This window comes from Taeniopygia guttata, chromosome 9, assembly GCF_048771995.1.
Source record: "Taeniopygia guttata chromosome 9, bTaeGut7.mat, whole genome shotgun sequence".
In the NCBI taxonomy this organism is placed as follows: Eukaryota; Metazoa; Chordata; class Aves; order Passeriformes; family Estrildidae; genus Taeniopygia; species Taeniopygia guttata.
Genome location: NC_133034.1, coordinates 4,616,384 through 4,636,143, shown reverse-complemented (window position 1 = coordinate 4,636,143; position 19,760 = coordinate 4,616,384). Strand labels below are relative to the sequence as shown.

The 19,760-nt window shown below is 48.7% G+C and overlaps 1 protein-coding gene across 1 annotated transcript; it reads left to right on the top strand.

Annotated features, from left to right (window-relative positions):
- Positions 1-59: 59 nt before the first annotated feature.
- ATG4B (autophagy related 4B cysteine peptidase) lies at positions 60-19,728 on the top strand. The gene is made up of 13 exons (XM_002193195.6): positions 60-195; positions 5,378-5,476; positions 5,907-5,978; positions 7,984-8,082; positions 8,494-8,595; positions 9,006-9,078; positions 9,399-9,478; positions 12,875-13,071; positions 14,042-14,120; positions 14,809-14,954; positions 15,549-15,605; positions 16,087-16,180; positions 17,960-19,728. Exons 1-13 carry the CDS (start codon positions 186-188, stop codon positions 18,031-18,033), a joined length of 1,182 nt encoding a protein of 393 aa, XP_002193231.1. The 5' UTR covers positions 60-185; the 3' UTR covers positions 18,034-19,728.
- Positions 19,729-19,760: the final 32 nt, after the last annotated feature.

The window sequence follows — 19,760 nt, the reverse complement described above, 5'->3', positions numbered from 1 at the left end:
GGCTCCCTGTGTGCAGACAGCGGTGCGTGGCGCCGAGCTGTGACGAAACCAGCGGCAGCCAATGGGCGCGGGGGCCGGCTGCGAGCGGCGCTTTCATTGGCCGGGAGCGGCGCGTCGCGCCAGCAGTCGCGCGGGGCCGCGCCGGGCGTGCAGTCGGCGGCGGCCGCAGCCTCGGCGGGGCCGCCATGGACGCAGGTGGGTCCGGGCGGGCCCTGCCCGCGGCGCGGCGGCCGCGCTTCCCCTCGGGGCTGCCCGGCCCGGCCCGGCCCGGCACGGCCCTGGGAGCCGCGGCCCTCCGGGGCCCGGCCGCCCCCGTGGTGGGACGAGGGGAAGGCGGTGGCTGCGCGGCCGCCGGGGTGGGATGGTGCAGGCCGGAGCCGGGCGGGAGTCCCTCCTCCCCTCGGCAGCCCCGCTGCTGCCGTCGTTCCTGGAAAGCTCGGGGCTCTGCCGCCGCGCCGGGAGCGATGGTGAGCGGGCTGGTGTCGCTGTGCCACGCTCCCCATGAGCGCTCCAGGGGCGAGAAGGCAGCCTGGGGGTAAGAGGGTGGCTTTGGAGCGGTGAGAAGGCGTCGTCGGGGGGTAAGAAGGCGCCTCAGCCACTCATCACCCTCACAGAGAGCTCAAGCAAAGCTGCTTGTGCTAGACATTTAGGTTTCTTGCGGGGTTAAGTAAAAATAAGCGTTTGGCACTTGTGTTGGGACCCGCTTCCCTCCAGCCTTAGCGTAGTAGCGGCTTCCACCCCCTCGGCAGAGATAAGAGTTGTTCCACAGTAACAAACGCTCCCTGTGCGCCTGGGCTCCTCCTCCGCATGGCCGAGCACGGCGTGCTGCCATCCCTCTCTCCCGGCCCTCCTGGGGCTGTCCTGACTGCTTTCTGCCCTCCTGGGGCTGTCCTGACTGCTTTCTGCCCTCCTGGGGCTGTCCTGACTGCTTTCTGCCTTCCTGGGGCTGTCCTGACTGCTTTCTGCCTTCGTGGGCCGGCTGGGAGCGTCCCCGGATCCAGTGTCACACTGAGCGAACTTGCACCCCTGATCCGGGAGATGTGTTTGCTTTCCCTTGGCGTGAGGGGAAAGGAAAATTTTGCTGTGCTGGATGGTGGGGCTGGATCTCCTCCGTGAGAGGAGGAGGAGGAGGAGAATCTCTGGGCTCAAGCCCCTTCGTGTCCAGCCCTGTTCCAGAGATGGTTGGGGAACTGACAGCAAAACTTGGAACTGGTTGCTCCAGGCCTTCAAGAAAACACCAACCTTCAGTAGCCTGACTTTCCTCTCTGTCTGTCTCTTAACTCCTCGTTGGTGCTCGGATAATCAGGATTTATCTTGTTTGAAAGAGCTTGGAGGAAAGAAAAGATTTAATCTTTCTTCTGCAAAGGCCAGAAGTAAGGGTTTGAACTGTTTGGTGTTTTGCAGCAATGCGTTTTACTAAAGTGGTAAATTTGCCTTCTCTTTTTGATTGTATCTGAAATGTTCCACATCCAGTTGTGATCCTCCTGTGCCTTGGGTGAGGTACCTATATCAGCTAAAGGAGAGATCATCCCCCTTATTTCTGATCCTTTTGTGGTGGCCTTAGTTGCAGTCTAAAGGATTTGGAAAGGCATGAGAGCCAGGCCTTTTCAGAGAATGGAGAAGCCTCAGGACCAGTTTGGGAAGGGAGGTATGGCAAAGCCTGGCTTTCCTTCAGTGCCACCCTCCAAAGCTCAGCTTCTGTGTTTTGTGTGAGAAGTTCTTCAGCAGAACTGAAAGTGCTGGGAAAATCACCTGCCATGTTTCTGTTTGAGTCACCCAAGCCTTCACTTGTTGTTACTTGTTTCCCAGAGTTGGCGGGGAAACAAATTACTTTGGCTGCGCTGTGGGAGATGAAGTTAGCATCCCTCACAGGCTGGCCTGGCCTCCAGCAGGTTTGCAAACGGACAGCAGCACTCAGGGGCTGCTCCCAGCGCCCAGCTGTGCCTCTGGGTGTGTTTGCTGCAAGCTGGGACAATGTTTTTATCCCCAGTGTTTCATTGTGCTGATTAAGACTATGAAAAAGGAGAGAAGATTTCACCTTCTACCCTAATTCTGTGTGTTTAGAGAGTTGGTCTTGTGTTGAGTGATGGAGCACGTCTCCTGTGAGGAAAGGCTGGGAAAGCTGGAGGTGTTCACCTAGAGAAGAGAAGGCTCTGGGGACACCTCAGAGCCCCTGCCAGTGCCTAAAGGGGCTCCAGGAGAGCTGGAGAGGGACTGGGGACAAAGGATGGAGTGACAGCACAAGGGGGAATGGCTTCTCACTGCCAGAGAGCAGGGATAGATGGGATATTGGGAAAAAATTGTTCCCTGTGAAGGTGGCAAGGCCCTGGGACAGTTGCCCAGAGAAGCTGTGGATGTCCCATCCCTGGAATTGTTCCAGGCCAGGTTGGATGGGGCTTGGAGCACCCTGGGCTACTGGAAGGTGTCTCTGCCCATTGCAGGGGGTGGAATGAGATGAGCCTTAAGGTTCCTTCCAGGCCAAACCATTCTGGCATTCTGCTGTGGCATGTACAGAGCTTTGCCTTTCCTGCTGAAGCTTTCTGGGATGAGGTGTTCTGCAGATCCCATGGAAGGTGTCCCCATGGGGCAGCAATCCGTGTGTGCAGGGCTCCTGGAAAGCAAGGCTGCCTTTCGAGGGTGAGCTGTGCAGGCTGACACTCTGCATTTTCACTAAAAAACCGTGTGAAGTGGAGCTGTTGTGTTTGATGTGCAGAGACTGCACATCCTTCTCTGCAGGAACTGCTGCTCCACTGTCCTGGATGCTCAGAGGTCGGTAATTAAAATAGACCGAGGGCTTTCTGAAGGTGAACTTTTGGAGCACTGCCTGAGAAATGTGCTGATCTCACCCAGCTTCTGCAGCTCTGAGAGGAGCAGCTTCAAACAGGATTTCTGCTTGGTGAATTTCCAGATGTATTTCTTGTCTTCATCTCTGGCTATAAGAAGGAGAGAAAGGCTCCTGTGCAGGCTGTGATGTTCTTTGTGCCCTGCCTGGGTTGTTTGGGTCCCACTGGCTGGTATTTAGCCCATCTGGGCAATAGCACAATAGATGGACTTCAGAAAAGTGCTGGAACATATGAGGTGGAGGCTTGTAAAGGAAACACTCAGTGACCTCCAGCCTTGTGGGCAGTTTACTGCTCCCATTATAATGTCCTTGATACTATCTGGGAGCAACCTCTTCAGTTTCTTCCCTGTGAAGGGGAAACCTGAACTCCTGCATTTGGTAGTCATGCCTTTTCAACTATTTTCTCCCCCTAATCCCAACATGAATGTCTGACCACCTCTTTGAGATGCACAGCTGGACACACAGGGCCTTGTGCAGAGCCAGATGTTGGGCATCCAGCTGAAGGGCTGCAAGCCTGGGACTCTCCTCCCCAGTGTGCTGGGTCATGACATGTGTGCTGCATTCCCTGAACACCAGCTGGAGATCCCCCTCTATCTGCTGACCCCTTCCTCTCTGAGCTTTGGTGGAAGGGGAAAGATTCCAGCAGCTTCTTGCCAGCTGCTGATCCTTGCTGTGAAGTGTCCAATTGCAAATCCTGTCTTTGCTAAAGACCTGGTGCCCTGCAAACTGCAGGTGCAGAGGTTGTGATATTTGAGCAGGTCAGGGAATGTTGCTGGGAAGGAGAAGAAGGGATTGTGGATAGCCTGATGTTCCTCGGTAGCATCCTTGTTCCACTCATTTTCTTTAAGCTATTTGAGACTCCTGACAGACAGTTGGATACATGGCAGACTTAGGAACTGACAAAGTAAATCACAGAATATTCCTTGGAGCTTTAAAACCTTTCTGAGAACTCCAGTATTTATGTTAAGATCATATCAGTTACCTTTTCAAATCTGGACGTTTCCAAGTTTGGGTAGTAGACGGGAAAGAAATCCTTCATTTCCCTGCTGAAGTTTGTTAGAGGAGAAGACTGCAGCAGTAATCTGTTGGGATATTTCTGTGCAAGCAGAATTGTTTTGTTTAGCTTGCTGAGGAGTCACATAATGGGATGGCAATGGGAATGTGTGGTCTGTGCAATCCTAAAGGTGCCTGGAACAGTTTTAAAGACTAATTCACACAAAGAACCTGCTTTAAGTCTTGTGGGCTGGAATTAAGGCAGAGTCTGATGCAAAATTTGATTTAGGAGCCTGTTGTCATTTCTGTTGCCGGCGTTCCTGCTTGTTGGTCTTAGTGATGGTATCTGCTTGAATGTTTTCTTGGACATTTGGAATTGGAATTCCAGGTCAGGGAGCCTGCATTGGAAGGCTGAGCTGCTTCAGGCGGTCAAAGTGTCTCATGTAGCAGCAGGTTACTCTGCAGAAGCCTAAAGCAAGGTGTGTCCCATGGAGAGGGGTGGTTTTTGCAGAGAACTGGGCTGACAGGAACTTGTGGCCCTGTACTCCTTTGTCCTGCTTTAAATTCACATCACATTACCACAGATTTTATTGCATTTGCTGTGAGAGATGTTTTCAGTCACTACTTTAACTGTTAATGATCAGTCTGCTTTAGCTCTGCTTTAAATTGTAGAGGTGGTTTGTTACAGAATTGGCACCTGTAAAATCATGTGAATCTTTTCCAGAATTCTCAGGCTACTTTAATGTCTGTGTTTCCAAACACAGATGTAGTGGAGCACAGCTCATCTGCCTCCTCTGGTTTTTCCTCCCTGTTGTTTGTACCCTGGGCAGAACAGCTGAAGCTGTCCTGATCCAAGGGCAACCTGGGCTGCTGGGTTGTTCTGTCCTGGTTCTGGAAGGGGATGGATTTTTAGGCACTGATGGATGCCATGCTGTGGAGGGAGCCAGTAAATGAGACAAAAGTTCTGCCTGTCACCTTTGCATGAGCACATCTTCACAGCTGTGTTCCTCACTTTGTGGGGTGACACCTGTAATGTCTTCTGCTGGGTTTGATGCCTCTTGAGGAGGGACTGAGCAGGGTTTAGTTTCCACCTTAAGGTGATCTGTGTTTTGCATGTTCTTCCCTCAAAACTTGTGTTCCCTGCAAGAGGATTTTAATAACTTTGCTCGATGGAAAGAGGCCCTCAACATCAATGCTGTAGCTGATGACGTGCATGATAGTGCCTGTTCTGGGAAATGGTGTAGCTGCCAGGTGAAGTTTTAGATGTTTTCTGCCCCAGGCAGAACCTGGAGCTGGCTTAACCTGGAAATCTTGCTCCTTCTCTGCCTGTGGAGCAGCCAGGAGCAAGCCAGGGCTGGGTCACCTCTGTGCCTCCCACAGCTGATGGGTACAGGGCACTGGAACATTTCCTGCCAGCCCAGGGGCTTTGGGGGTGGGTGGGACTCACTGGACCACAGCAGCTCTGATTCTGTAGCTTTGTCAGGTTTTAAAAACAAAAGGAAAAGCTATCAAAGGTTTGTGATTTCTCCTTTCTCTTTCTAGCTACTCTGACCTACGACACCCTCAGGTTTGAGTATGAAGACTTCCCTGAGACCAAAGAACCTGTTTGGATCCTTGGCCGGAAATACAGTGTTTTTACAGGTATTCTGTGTGCACAGTGCAATGTTTTAAGGCTCCAGAGGACTTTGTTAGCATTGCACTTGGGTTTTAGCTGCCATGCTTCTGTCTGGCCATTTCTGTGGACTCAGGAATATTTTTGTGCAGAAAGTTACCATATGGGAGTTGTGGGGACATGTCATGAGGGCAGGATGGTGGAGGCAGGGGGCAGAAGGATGGTTTGCTGCTTCATAATTTGCCTGTGGCCATAGTGCCTCTGAGTTGATGGCAGCTGTTTTGAGGGTGAAAAGAAGTACTTTGTGCACAGCAGTACTGCTGTGTTCCTCAGCCAGACTGTGCCTCTCTGGGCCTGCAGACTGAGGAGCAGAGTTCCTTGGGAGGGTGATGGGAGGTGGGTTTAGCAGTCTTGGTGCCCCTCTCATGTGTGTGCCTTTCCATGCTGAACACTTTCCAGAGAAGGAAGAGATCCTGTTGGATGTGACCTCTCGGCTTTGGTTCACCTACAGAAAGAACTTCCCTGCTATTGGTATGTACTCTGGAGGAGTCTAAAGACATCCTGGAAATTATTATAATCCAGTTATCCCTAATGAAGCAGTCCCCACAAACTCAAAAATGGCATCACTTCCATTCATAAGAGTGTGAAATGTGCTTCATCCAATTGATTAGACAGACTTTTTGTTTACCTGATAATGAGAATTCCTCATCCCCTTGGGTAGGAGGGATAGAAATGGTTTTTAAAGGAACACAAGAAGGAGTTTGGGAAGTCTGCTGTTTTTTTAGGCAACATGGGAGGATTTTTGTACTTCATCACATCCTACAACAGTCTAGTGTGAAATATTACTGAATGATGGTCTTGGGCTTGAAGTGGATTAAAATTATAAAACCTAGAGAATGATACAGAAATTGCTGCCTTTGTGCATCTGCTCCAGGCTCTGTGTGGGGGTTTTGTTTGTCTAGGGGGGAGTTATGTGTTTGAAGTGTCTGTTACACACAGGAGCTGTAGTGATAGGGGAATGTTTCCCAGTGAGCTTGAAGGAGGGTGTCTGGGTTCCATAAGATACTCTGCATGGCTTCTTCTGGGGTTTGTGTTTGTGTGCTGGGTGCAAGGTGTATCAGAGGAGATCCAAGAGCAGGTAAATGGGACTCCAAGGCCTACCCACGTCCCCGTTCTGTCACTGTCACACCCAGCAGTCAGTGGGAAAGAAGCATGGCTTAGCTTTGGAAAGGAGACTTCTTCCTAACTGGTCCTTCTGGCTTGTGCTGTTCTTTCCCTGCTTGGAAGCCCTCTGCCTCACAAGCTCTGAGACATCTTTGATGCAGTGTAATCCCTTTTAAATTCATGTTTGTGCACCATAATTAAACATATGTTTGAGAACAAAGGGTTAGCACATGTTTAACTGGCTCACAGACACAATTTTGGTTTCCTTGTGAGTCATTAGAGGCTGTGGGGTGAAGACAGACCCCATTTTCAGAGTCATTTCCCATCTACACCATAAATATGATCTGTGTGTCATACACAGTAAACATTTTTCAGTATTTTTTCCCCCAGTCACCCCTGTTACTGTTCATCCCTTCCCTCTGTGCTAGCCCACTTAATTATTGTAAGGGTTAGGGAACTGTCTGATGCTAATTTTGTAAAGCATTATCACTTTTGGAATTTCTATATGTTATGAATTCCTGGTGAAATTAAAGAAGACAACTAGTGACCATTGAGAAGCTGATTAAATAGTCTTCCAGGTGATTTTTCTCCCGTTTAGGACCAGAAGAAAAAAGCAACATTACAAAGGCTAGCAGAAGCTGTGCCCAGGCACAGATTACCTACTGTGATCACACTGAACATTTGATCTCTGTTGTTTGTAGTAACAGCCAGAGCTGGAGTGGAGGAGCAGGAGTTTCATTTGGAAGATCTGTCAGGGAAATGCTTTCAGCCCTGTGTCCTTTGTCTTAAGCTGTCCAGCATGACCTGGTAGCCGGGTTTATCCCACAATATATAGGTTGTGTCTTTTTTTCACTGCTTGGGTAGGAGTTTTTTTGGCTGAAGCCTTTGTTTTCTTGGTCTGACTACATTGTTCACTTTGAAATGTTATTTGTGGCCACTTCTGATGTAGGAATTCCTTGGGTCTGGCTTGTTCTGCAGGATGAGTTGCCTTCTCAAGATGAGGATTACAAGAGTCATCTTTAACAAACACCTTCGCGTCAGAATGTGTCTGAATTGGGCTGAGAGTCTGCAGCCAGGCTCAATGGCTGTTGTTCTCCTGAGAAATTCAGCTCTTTCTTGAGCTGTTTGGATTTCCCTTGGATTTTTTTCCCCTTTCAGTTAGTGTTAGAGGAATTTATTTATTTGTTTTTAAGGGATGCTACTAAGTTACTCATCGAAAACCACATTTTTGGTTCTCAGCCTTGGGTGTGTGAGCTAAGCTAGTCCTCTTTCCCTGCCTTGTCTCCTGGTGAACCTGCTGCCCATTCATTCTCCTCCCTTTTGGCACTGTCTCACCATTCATTCCCTGTTTATTTTCTGTCCTTGTTTCCAGGAGGAACTGGTCCCACCTCTGACACGGGCTGGGGCTGCATGCTGCGCTGTGGCCAGATGATCTTTGCTCAGGCCTTGGTCTGCAGGCATTTGGGAAGAGGTAAAGCAGTGCACAGCCCTCACTGACTTCCAGGGCCATGTGCTCCTAGGGATGCAGCACTTGGAGGAACAGAAATAACAAGGACACAGCTGGGAATTGCTGAGGGTTCTATGACTTTTTCTTCACTCTTCTCAAGTTCGGGACTTGGAAATCTCCAGGGATATTTGGATTTTTTGATTTTATGCTTGTTTATTTGCTATTCTATGGGTGATGGTATCTTATCCCAGCTGTAAGAATGTTTTCTGTTATTTTAAAATTATCCCTTTACTGTTGGGAATGCCTCTGATGCTTAGTAATAATATGACAATGTGATAATTGAGTTGGTCAATACACAGCGAGAGAATTGCAGCTTGCAGCCTCTGGTTGCTAATAAGTACCATGTTTATTTCATATATCCCTTGTCTGTCCTAGACTGGAGGTGGATAAAAGGGAAGAGGCAGATGGATAATTACTTCAATGTTCTTAATGCCTTCATTGACAAAAAAGACAGCTACTACTCCATTCACCAGATAGGTAAGAAGAAAGAAATGCTCAGATGTAGCAAAGAATGCTACATGGGCTCAGATGGGCTAAGAAAGGCTCTTGCCTTGATACAAACTTCCCTGAAAAATCAGAGAAGCAGCTTGTTCCAGTGTTTCCTGTGGAGTGAACAGAACTCAGGTCACAGGGGTGGTGTAGTCATCAAACACTGGGTAAAGATTCTTCTGAGGCAACACTGCCCTTTGAACTTCTGTGCTGCTGCATTTTAGAGAAAGGATTTGCTCTGCAGTCCTTCAGGATGTCCTTCTCACCCCCATGAAACAGAAAATACTGCTGATTCAATAAAGTTTCCAAGTGAGAATTCTTCCCTATTAAATACAAAGCTGATTAGGAAGTGGGTGAAGTTATTGACTATGTTATTCTGGTTTTTTGTTGTGGTGCAGCCCAGATGGGAGTCGGGGAGGGAAAATCCATAGGCCAGTGGTACGGACCAAACACGGTGGCACAGGTGCTCAAGTAAGTGCTGCCCTTTCCTTTTCTCTGTTGAATCAGGCAGTGGGGCTGTTGGTGTGTGGTACCTCTGAGCTGGAAGGGTTCTGCCTTTAATAACACCCTCCCTCCTCTCACATTCTCCCCTCACGTCAGCAGATGAGCAGGCAGCTCCCTGGAATAGGCTGGGATTGCCTCACGGCAGCTTCCCCAGGTCAAAGCACATTGCCCAGCATAACTGATAACATCAGTCTCACCTAATCCATTTCCTCCTCTGATAAACCACCATCTCTGCCTTCTAGTTGTATTCATCCTTCATTACTTATTTGTTTTTAATTTGCCTCTAGAAAACTTGCAACCTTTGATACGTGGAGTTCCCTGGCAGTACACATAGCCATGGACAACACAGTGGTGATGGAAGAAATCCGTAAGTGTCACGTGGAGCTAGAATGTGATATATCCTGGGCAGCAAGAGCCCAGAAAAAAGCTGGAGAGCGCAACAAACATAAAGTACATGTTCTGTCTTTGAGAAATTGTTCCCTGTGAGAGTGGTGAGACCCTGGTACAGGGTGCCCAGAGAAGCTGTGGCTGCCCCTGGATCCCTGGAAATGTCCAAGGCCAGGTTGGACAGGGCTTGGAGCAACTTGGGATAGTGGAAGGTGTCCCTGACCATAGCAGGGAGTGGAACAGGATGAGCTTAAGTCCCTTCCAACACTCATGATCTGTGAAAGCTGTGTCCAGATGTGCTAAAACAAAGTGAGAATTGCTGTTCTAGGGCAAGGAAGGGCCTTGTTTGACTTTCGTTTCATCTGGTGATACCTCTGGATCTGGAAAGAAGGTTTGCTGACCTTCAGACAACATATGAGAGCTGCTTGGTAGGCAGTGTCAGACTTGTTTATGGCCACAAGGAGCAAGGAGTAAATGGCTGTCACATAATTGGTAGGGAGGGTTCTGCTATTGGACAGAGTAAGAAAGCCAGAACAGATCTGAAGAGGAAAAGGGCCAAAATTGGCAGGGGAAGAGGAGAAGAAGGGAATCCACCACTCTCATAATTTCAAGGAATATTCACTGGTGGTTTCTTCTTTTTTTCTTGTTTGTTTTTTGGGGCATCCTGCCCCCAGGCTGGCTCTGGAGGCTGAGCAGGTCTTCTTGCCCATCCTGAGCTGCCTGCTCTGGCTGCAGCACTGCAGTAACCAAAGCTACAAAGCTGAGTGTTGAGGAAGATGAGCTAGGAAACCCTTATAAATATGATTGCCTGGTAAAAGATTTAGAAAATACAGAGATTGAGATGGTAACAAGTTTTGAGATACCAAACCTTAGTTACTGAACAAATAGAAAACAGTAGTACAGCTAGGATGAAGACAATCCCCTCTTCTGGTTGAGCAATGCAGCTGAGCACCTGCACTAATGGTTGCTGCAGCCCTGCATGGTCCTGGCCTCAGCAGCCTTCTCATGGCTTGCTTAAGGCTAATTCCTGGGGCAATGAGCCCACCCAGCACAAACCTTGCAGTGTTTCTGCCAGGGCAGTGCTCTCAAACAGCTGCTGTAGGGTTACAGGTGAGGTGGTGGCAGGCACCATTTAGGCTGGCTTGGCTACCACAGGGCCAAGATCAATAGCCAGGCAGTTTTTGCCTGGAGTGCAGGACAGTCACTTTGTAAAGTCACATCTCTTGCCAGGTAGGCTCAGTTGGGCTTGACAGAGAAGTGTGTGCCTAACCTTAGCTGAAGGCATGTGCTAATGCCCATGGCTTAAACAAAGGCCAGTTTTAAAACAGAAATTGGATTATCTTTCATCTTCAGCCTGCAAATATCACTTCTAGAGCTGAAGCATGCTGGCTACAAGGCTCAGGTGTGCTGCAGGCTCTGTCTGTGTGGCACTGGCTCTTCAGCACTGTGTGGACATGCTTCAAGTGACATGTCCATACAACTTGTCATGGGCTGGGATGTGTGTTTGAGCTTGTTTTGCTCAAATGTGGATTATAATGTACCTGTTGAGGGACTGAAAGTCACTGTGTGACTGGGTCTGATGTGTTACATGTCTGTAAGTTTGTGTTTGATACCTTGTGCCCCAAACATTGTGGATAAAAGTAATGTTGTTTCATACATCTGTTAATTCTGTCACTGATAGGGTTCAGACAAATGTTCACAGGAAATGCCTTTTGTTACAGCAGTGAAGAAACATACATCTTTATCCCTTCTGTGTCAGTGTTCCATGAGAAAGGGCACCTGAGCTAGACCTGAGATGGAGGAGAATCACAAAGGTGGTGAAAATCCAAGACAGTTAAAGCCAGTACCTGCCAGCAGCAGCTGCAGCAGGAGAGGTGTCGTGTCAGATCTGTTGGAATATGTTTGCAGTAAGTGGTTGGGATCCAGCTGGGAAGCTTTAGGCAGGTTCTGCTCTGCTGTGGCACCGCAGAACTGCAAAGCCTGCCAGATACTAAGGTGAATTTAGCCTGTGCCAAGCTCTCTGCTGCTTAAACTGCAGGTAAATATGTTCATACACAGGGCAGGATTGCCCCGTGCTTTTCCTGATGAGGAAACCTGCAGTGACACCCCGTTCAGCAACAGCCCTGGCTTGGCAGCTGATTTCAGATCATCTGGACAGGCAGGCTACTGCAACAAAAAGCCTGCTTTAGCAGGAGAAATGGCTACAAATAATGACTTTGAGTTTCCTCAGAACCTCTGGTAATTATGTCTGTGCATCAGATGCACACATACACCTTCTCCCTTCTTGAGGAACTGTAGTGCAGGTTGTCTCTCCTCCTGAGACTTTAGATCAAAGTCCTATTTCTTCTAAATTTGGGTGTAATATTGTCCTCATTCAGCTAGGTTTGAAGCTGTCAGTAGGGAAGAAATACCCAGCTGAAATGGCAAATGGCTGGTGATTAAGGTGTTTGTTTACATCCTGTCCTACCTGCTAGAGTGTCCTGGCATTCAGTTTAAACTGGGAATAAATTAAATGAGCCTCTGGCATTCTGTCCAACTGCCTTGGCTTCATGATTCTTTAATCATGCTGTGGGTTTGTTTGGGGTTTGGGTTGGGGTTTTTTGTTTGTTTTTTTTTCCACACACCCAGCAAGTAATTAAATTGGCCAGTGAAACAGGTAGGCTTGGAGTTGTTTCTGGACCAGGATTTACATAACCTGGGTGCATTACAGCCTGGCTGTGTATTTGTCAAGCCTTTAGGATGAGGATGCAGAGTGCTTATGTCATGTGTATGCCTGAGGAGTTCTGCTGCCCCATATCTTAGAGGCAGAGCTCATGCTGAAATTGCAGAGTTTGATGACCATACTGCTTTAGGTCTGTAAAGTAGCTTCTGAATGATCTCCAAGAAAATTTAAGAAGCTTTTTGTGACCTTTAAGAAAGTTTTAACTACTCTAGACAGGTACCATGTTTGTGTCTTGCTGCAGCACTTAATTACAGGGAAATATTTCCTATGTTAACTTATAGTGCTGTCCTCAGTTCATTCATTAACTCCTCTGGAGTTGGACACTCCAGAATTTTCCTCTTTCTGCTTACAAACTTTATGAATTCAGGACAGTTGTCTGACCTGCTAATCAACCCCTCCAGCTTTGTTGGCACAGGTGGTTGCTCACCTTTCTGGAAGAATTTGCATTTTTGCTGTGGTACAAGCTGCTGTGGCTTGGTGTGAGCTCAGCTGAGGCCCTGCACACACATCACACAGCCCCACACAGCACTCTTCAAGCTCTTCTTGGGTTTAAATGCTGTAGGCTTCTGGTAAAGAGCAGTTGTCGATCAGAGGAATGACTGAAGGTGTGGGGACAGAGTCCTGATGCTTTGTGCTCCTGTTCCCTTTCCATAGGGAGGCTGTGCCAGTCCCATGTGCCATGTGCTGGAGCTGCAGCATGCCCTGCCCTGGAGTCAGATGTGCTCTACAATGGGTGCCCAGAGGACGTGGGGCTCAGAGAGAGGCTCGCCCTGTGGAAACCGCTGGTGCTGCTGATACCCCTCCGCCTCGGGCTCACAGAGATCAATGAAGCCTATATTGAAACATTAAAGGTAGGGAATCTGGAGCTGAATTCCTGCTGGGGTGATGCTTAAGGATCCTGCTGTGAAATAAGTAATTACTCAGAAGTCATTGCAAAAGAAAAATGTGTTCAGAGACAGTCTTTATCAGAGGTCAGGATATAGGTTCTTGAAAGCTGTAGTCAGGAAAATGGGGGGCTTGAGGGGATGGGCCTTTTCTGGTTGGGTTGTTTGGTTTTGTTTTTTTTTTTTCTTTTGGGGATCTTACTTCACAGCTTAGATCTCAGCCGCTCTTTGTGTGCAGATGGTATCAACCTGTTGAAGCCTTTGTTCAGCACAGCTCTACCCTCCTTGGTGGCAGCCTGAGTGTTAATTAATACAGTGTTGCACACTCCCCATGGCTCAGATGCTGAAGTTTGTGCTGCAGACTGAGGCTAAGAGCTGTCAGGTGGTTGCAGGTTGGAGTATTGAGAAGCTGCAGAATTTAGGGTGTACACAAGACAGGGAGCACAATGCTAGCAAGCTCTGAGCTTGGGTAAGAGACCTCCAAATTCAGATTTGTGGGAGGTTACGTCCCTTAACTCAGTAGATGATGCTTGGCTGCTCCAGGTGGATAAGGAACTTAAACTGTTTCCTGAACGATTGTTCCCTCCTGAGAGCACTGTTGCAACCTGATGACAGCTCCAGGGATCTTGCCACTGATTGCAGCAGAGCCAGGACTTGCCCATACCAAGTCCTGGAGTAGTGCAGCTTCTTTCATTTGGTCCACCTGTCTACTCCTATCTGCAGTTATAAGTGTTTTTGAGCTGCTTTCATGTTCCTAGAAAGCCCTGTGTTGCAGCCTGATGGAGATTTTCTCCAGAAATGGCTGGTTTTGCTGCTAGAGTTGCTGATTTTCCATGTCCCTGTCCATCTTTCCCACTGCATTTTTGGATGTTTGCCTGTGTTGCCACCTGCTGTTTCACTGTCTGCCAGCTGTGTGTTTTCTGTGTTGCTTTTCCAGCACTGCTTCATGATGCCCCAGTCCCTGGGAGTGATCGGAGGGAAGCCAAACAGTGCTCACTACTTCATTGGCTATGTAGGTGAGTGCCCAGAGGACTGCAAAGACTGTCCAAAGGATCTCCCCCCTGGCTAAATAAATCCTTGTGGGGTGGCACAGCTCTCCTGCTTAGCCTGTGGTGCATGCTGCAGGGCTCTCCTTCCCTGCTGGAAGCGTGGAAGGCTGCTGTGGGCTGAACCTCTCACCTGAGTAATGTAGATTTGAACAGTGGCCATAAACTTCCACTGCATAACACAAAATCTGGCCTGTGGAGTGCATAGAGCTTGCTTCCTGCATTCAGAGCTGACCTCCCTCTACACCTTGGCTGGATTTAACTGTTCTTTAAGTATTCCTCAAATCCTACAAACTGCTATTACTCTCCTCCTTCCCTCTGGTTTCCTCTCTGCCAGAGACCTCAGGTTATTTGTGCTTTAGATTTCTGGGGTCTATTTGAGCTCAGCCAGGAAAGGATGAGCAGGACCAAAACCCAAATAGTGCCTGTGCCTCAATCCCAGGGTGTCACAGTGGAGTGGCCACTGTGGTTGTGCTGGCAGCTGTGCCTGGCTGAGAAGCATTTGGGGAAGTGGCTGAAAGCAAGAAGTCCCTGGAATGTTGATTCCTCTGTGTGGTTATGAGAGCTGGCTTTGCCATTGCTCTTCCTCCTCCTATCTCAGCGCTCCTCATCTTGTGGCATGGTTCTTGCTGCTGATGTGTCCTTGCTGTGTGCCCAGGTGAGGAGCTGATTTACCTGGACCCCCACACCACGCAGCCGGCGGTGGAGCCCGGTGACAGCGGCTGCCTCCCCGACGAGAGCTTCCACTGCCAGCACCCTCCGTGCAGGATGAGCATCGCCGAGCTCGACCCCTCCATTGCCGTGGTGTGTCCTGTTCCTCCTGCTCCCCAGGGGCACTGCTGGGCTCCCCCTGCTCCACAGGGAGAGGCAGTGGGGTTGGGCTGGCTGCTCTGTGCTGCTGTGCCCTGGGTTTTGGTGACACTGGTAAACAGCTCCTCACAGAGAGTGGCTTGTATCAGGGAAGTCCCTCTTGCATTGTAGTTAAAGGCCATTCCTCATGGAGCAGTGTCTTTCTCTGGGGTTTAGTCTGGGCTTTGATTTAGATTGATGGGCAGATCTGAATCCATTCCTGAATCCATATGATGATGCACCCTGGCTTGTTTTCTGTTGAACCTGAGATGCCTGCTCTTTGTTTCCTTTGTTCCTCCTTGTTTTCCTTCTGCAGTAAAGAAAATATTGATGATTCCAGCACTTGGATAGCCTGGTGATGTCAAGCCTTTGTGGAGTGTTCAGTTTAACAGGGCAGTTTGAGGCACATTTTGAAAGCAAGGTAGTCAGGAGTAGTAACTGCTCCCAGTCCTGATCATGGTACTCAGTGTTAACACAGGGCCTTAAGTCTGAAATGATCAATCTAAAATATAGAAAGATAAAGTCTTTTTCTTTTTTTATTTTTTTCAGGGCTTTTTCTGCAACACAGAGGCAGACTTTAATGACTGGTGCCAGCAAATCAAAAAGGTTTGTGTTTATAGATCTGGTCAGACATTGGAATAGGCTGCCCAGGGAAGTGGTGGAGTCCCCATCCTGTGAAGTGTTCAAAAGGCATGTGGATGTGCACCTGGGGACATGGTTTAGTGGTGATATTGGCAGTGCTGTGGGAATGGTTAGACTTGAAGATCTTGGTGTTATTGTCCAATTTCCCTCTCTCTCCCTCTTTCTGATTCTCTGTCCCTTGGAAAGGAATATTAGGTATTGTTTTGTTTCCAAACCACTGCACAGAGACCATGTAGCAGCAGCCTGACCCCATTTTAAGTGTATTAAAATAGTTCATTAAACTACCTAAAGGAGCATAGCTCAGAAATCCTGTTGATGATGTGATTCAGAAGCTTTGAAAAACATTTTCCCAGCTACAGTGAAGTCCCAGCAGATCATTGTTACCCCTGCAGTGCACCAGCAGTGCAGAGCTGTTGGTTCTCATGGCTCTGCTCTGTCTCCACAGCTGTCCCTGGTCAGAGGAGCACTGCCCATGTTCGAGCTGGTGGAACGCCAGCCCTCACACTTCTCCAACCCCGACGTCCTGAATCTCACACCAGGTGAGGCCACACAGGGAGGGAGAGCTGAGGGTGAGCCCGTCCCTTTGGCTTTCTGGAAATCATGAGGAATTACATGATGGCTGGAGTTCTTGGGTCAATTGATGTAGTTCTTCAGCTTTCAGATACTGGTTTGCAGATCCCACAGTGTCTCAGGATGATTTTTAGAATAATCTGTGAGTGGTGATGGTGACTGAGCAGAACAAACAAGCTCACAGGCTGTCATGGCAGTGAGACTCTGTGGTTTCTGAAGGGATCCTTGGAGGAATCAAAAGCGTTTAGGGAAAAGGGTGAGAACCGAGTTTGTAGGTAATGAAAATGTTCCAAGACAGGGCTGCTCACACTTAGTTCCAGCATAAGGCACTCCTTCTTGGCATGTACCATTACCAGTGGAAAAAAGGACAAGTGCTGGGCCCTAACCTTGCCTGTCAGGCTTATCACATTAAAGACATGAGCAAACATTGCAGGAGATAGAGCCATTGGCTGCTTGTGCCAAGAATAATGAGTGTGTATGGGCAAGCCTATCCTGTCACCAGACATGGGGAGGCCTCCTGGCAATCTGTACCCTGCACTTCTGGTCTCTCTCTCTCCCTGCTGCCCTTCCTTAAAAACTTTCATTATCACACTGTCCTTTGCTGTTAAGCATGCTCAATTCCCTTGAACTGTCAATTGATCCTTGCCTGTCTTAAATTGTCCCTAATGTAGTCTTTCCTACTCTTAAAAATGTTTTTGTAATGGACTACTTGTCCTTCTCCCTCTTCCCTGGCTTGTAGAGCCTCTCCCAGCTACCAAGGCCATTCATTTCTGTTAGTCCTGTTTCTCACTAGAAGGAGTAATTGAACTTTGAGCCCCTTTCAGGGCCTAAAGGGGTTTTAAGAAAGCTGGAGAGGGCACAGTGACAGGACAAGTGGGAATGACTTCCCACTGCCAGAGGGCAGGCTTAGATGGGATATTGGGAAGGAATTCTTCCCTGTGAGGGAGGTGAGGCCCTGGCACAGGTTGCTCAGAGAAGCTGTGTCAGCCCCATCCCTAGAAGTGTCCCAAGGCCAGGTTGAACAGGGCTTGGAGCAATCTGGGATAGTGGAAGTTGTCCCTGCCCATGGCAGGGGGCAGGACTGGATGATCTTTAAGGTTCTCTCCAGCCCAAACCATTCTGGGATTCTGTAACTGTCCAGCCTGAACTAGTAAAGGTTCCTCCTTCCCCCTGTGCTAAAGTTGCTTCCTTCCCCTTTAAGCGTGAGCTCCCTCTTCACCACATAGTTGGAAGGATGGAGAGGTGGGATCAACTAACATTAGTTTTCCTCACAAAGTGAACTGTACTAATTGCTTTTAGGAGAGTGCATGTTGTAATTACATTTCCTAACATTTGTACCAAAACCAATTATAGCAGAAACTATTCTCTAACACATAGGGATAAAAGTATCTCTTAACTGGGAGAGAAATCTTCACTGGTATTGGTCCAGACCTGGGCAAGTTCTCCTGTTTTGAGCCTCTTGAGGCAGAACAGTGTCCTGCTAATGCAGAACTGGGGCACAGGAAGGTTGTACAAAACAGAAATGTGTTTGGATCTGTAAAAGATGATGTGCTTCTGTGCTCCATGTAATTCTCTCCAAGGCATTTTCCACACCACTGACATGTTCTTATCCTCTTCAGAGCCCTCATTTGGGTTTGTCACTGAGTTTTAGAACTTGTAGGCACTTGGCGTTCAAATTGTGACACCCTCCAGCTGCTGGTCTCAGTCACAGCATCCCACTGAGGCAGCGCTTTCTTCTTCTCTTCCAGACTCCTCCGATGCCGACAGATTGGAAAGGTTCTTTGACTCGGAAGATGAAGACTTTGAAATCCTATCCCTTTGAAAACAAATAGGAAACTGACTCTGCAAATTTGTGTATGTGTGGGGAGAAGGGGGGAGGGAAGCTCCTTCGAGAGCCTGGGGCTACCGGTTTTCATAGGCGCTTGCTGCCATCCCTGCCTCCCGTCCATCCTGGCATTCCGTGCAGCCCCGGAGCGGAGCGCGCAGTGTCTGCAGTGGGATGAAGAACCCAGAGGGTGTTACAGCCTTACTGGCTGCAGTTGGAATTGCTCAGCAGCAAACAGCTGCTGGAAGTGGATGCAGTGGTGCTTAGGAGCTCAAAGCCTATCTGTTACATCAGCAGGTCAGCTGGGCCTTCCGGGGGAGGCACGGAAATCGTTAGAGCGCTGAATCTTTCCATGGGGACTCCCCTCTGAAGCTTAAGTAGAGCCCACCCGTCATTTAGCAGGAGAAAGTCCAGTTAATGCCTTTAGCAGCTTCCCTTCTCACTGGCCAACCTGGACTGCAGCTCACAAAGCCAGGGAACAGCAGCCACGTCCCCACAGACAGCTGTGAAGCCTCCGGAGTGCAGGTCCCTACGGTACAACTCCTGTTCATGCTCTGCAGGACACTCAGCACTACCTCTTCTCTCCACAACCTATAGAAAGGGAGTTGAGGGAATTTCTTAGTGACTGGGAATTCAATAAGTGAAGTGTGGAGCAGTGGTGTGCTTCTGGGGAGCATCTCAATGCCAGTTTAAATAACAGAAGGAATGGAAGAGTAGAAAATGTGTGTGTTGCTCAGTGAGTTGATCCATGTGCTTCTACCATGGAATAGTCTCTACTGCAAGTACCTTCAGGAAAGCTGCTTTGAACAGAAAACTGAATTCCACAGCCCTGGAAAAAAAAAAGAGTCCAGAGCTGAGAGAGCTGAAACGAGGCAGCAGAGATCTGCCAGGCATGTTCCAGGCTTGTGCCTGTCCACCAGTGTGCTGGCATAGTGACTAGGGATTGATGTGCTGCCAAAAACCCAAGCTGTAAAACCTCTTGAGGTGTCCTGGATGGGTTAGTCAGTGCTTCCTCCAGCTCCTCCTGTCAGACATTCCCTTTCCAAAGCAGAAGAGGTGCCTGAAGGTCAAGTAGGTTTCTGAGCTGTGTTGGTACCTTGCCTCTGCTAGCTCTCCTCCCTGTGGAGTGAGCCCAGAGGTGCTGTAGGAGCTAACCTGGAGAAACCCCTGTCAGGTGACCATCTCAAGAAGGGCAGAGTGCCTTGAGAAGGTCCAACTATACTGCAAATTTTAGCTACTTTAAGCTGGTAGCTCTGCCTGGGGCCTTTCTTCAAAGAGAAAGGTAAACCGTGGAGGAGAGCTGTCTCCACGCACACTGCTAGGGAAGTGCTGCCATGGTTTCCTTGGTGTGTGCTGCACACTTCAGCCCTGTTTACAAGGCCTTGGTTTGTGCATTCAGGTTTGGAACCTGTCAGATGATGGTGGTGTCCCCAAGGGTGGTGCCACCAGGCTAGCAATGACCTGTTTCCCCTGTGACTGACCTACTGATGCTCTTAACTATCCCTGTGATACCCGAAAGCAGAGGCTTGAACTGGGAACCACAATGCTTCTGTCACTAAATTATTATTTGCTGCTTTTTGCCTGCTTCTCCTCTTCTCTGTTGTAGTCAGGGGAAGAGGCAGCAGAGGAAGTGGGGCTGTGCTCCATTCATCTGCTTTCAATTTCTATCTGAATAAACAGATCTAAAATCTTTGCCTGTCCTGATGTCCTTGCACATGCTGAAG

Bases quoted from the DNA above. Each gene is read 5' to 3' on its own strand.
- ATG4B (XM_002193195.6), top strand. The intron at 9,479-12,874 runs GTAAGTGTCACG...CCCTTTCCATAG, and splicing joins AGTGGTGATGGAAGAAATCC to GGAGGCTGTGCCAGTCCCAT. The intron at 14,955-15,548 runs GTGTGTCCTGTT...TATTTTTTTCAG, and splicing joins TCGACCCCTCCATTGCCGTG to GGCTTTTTCTGCAACACAGA.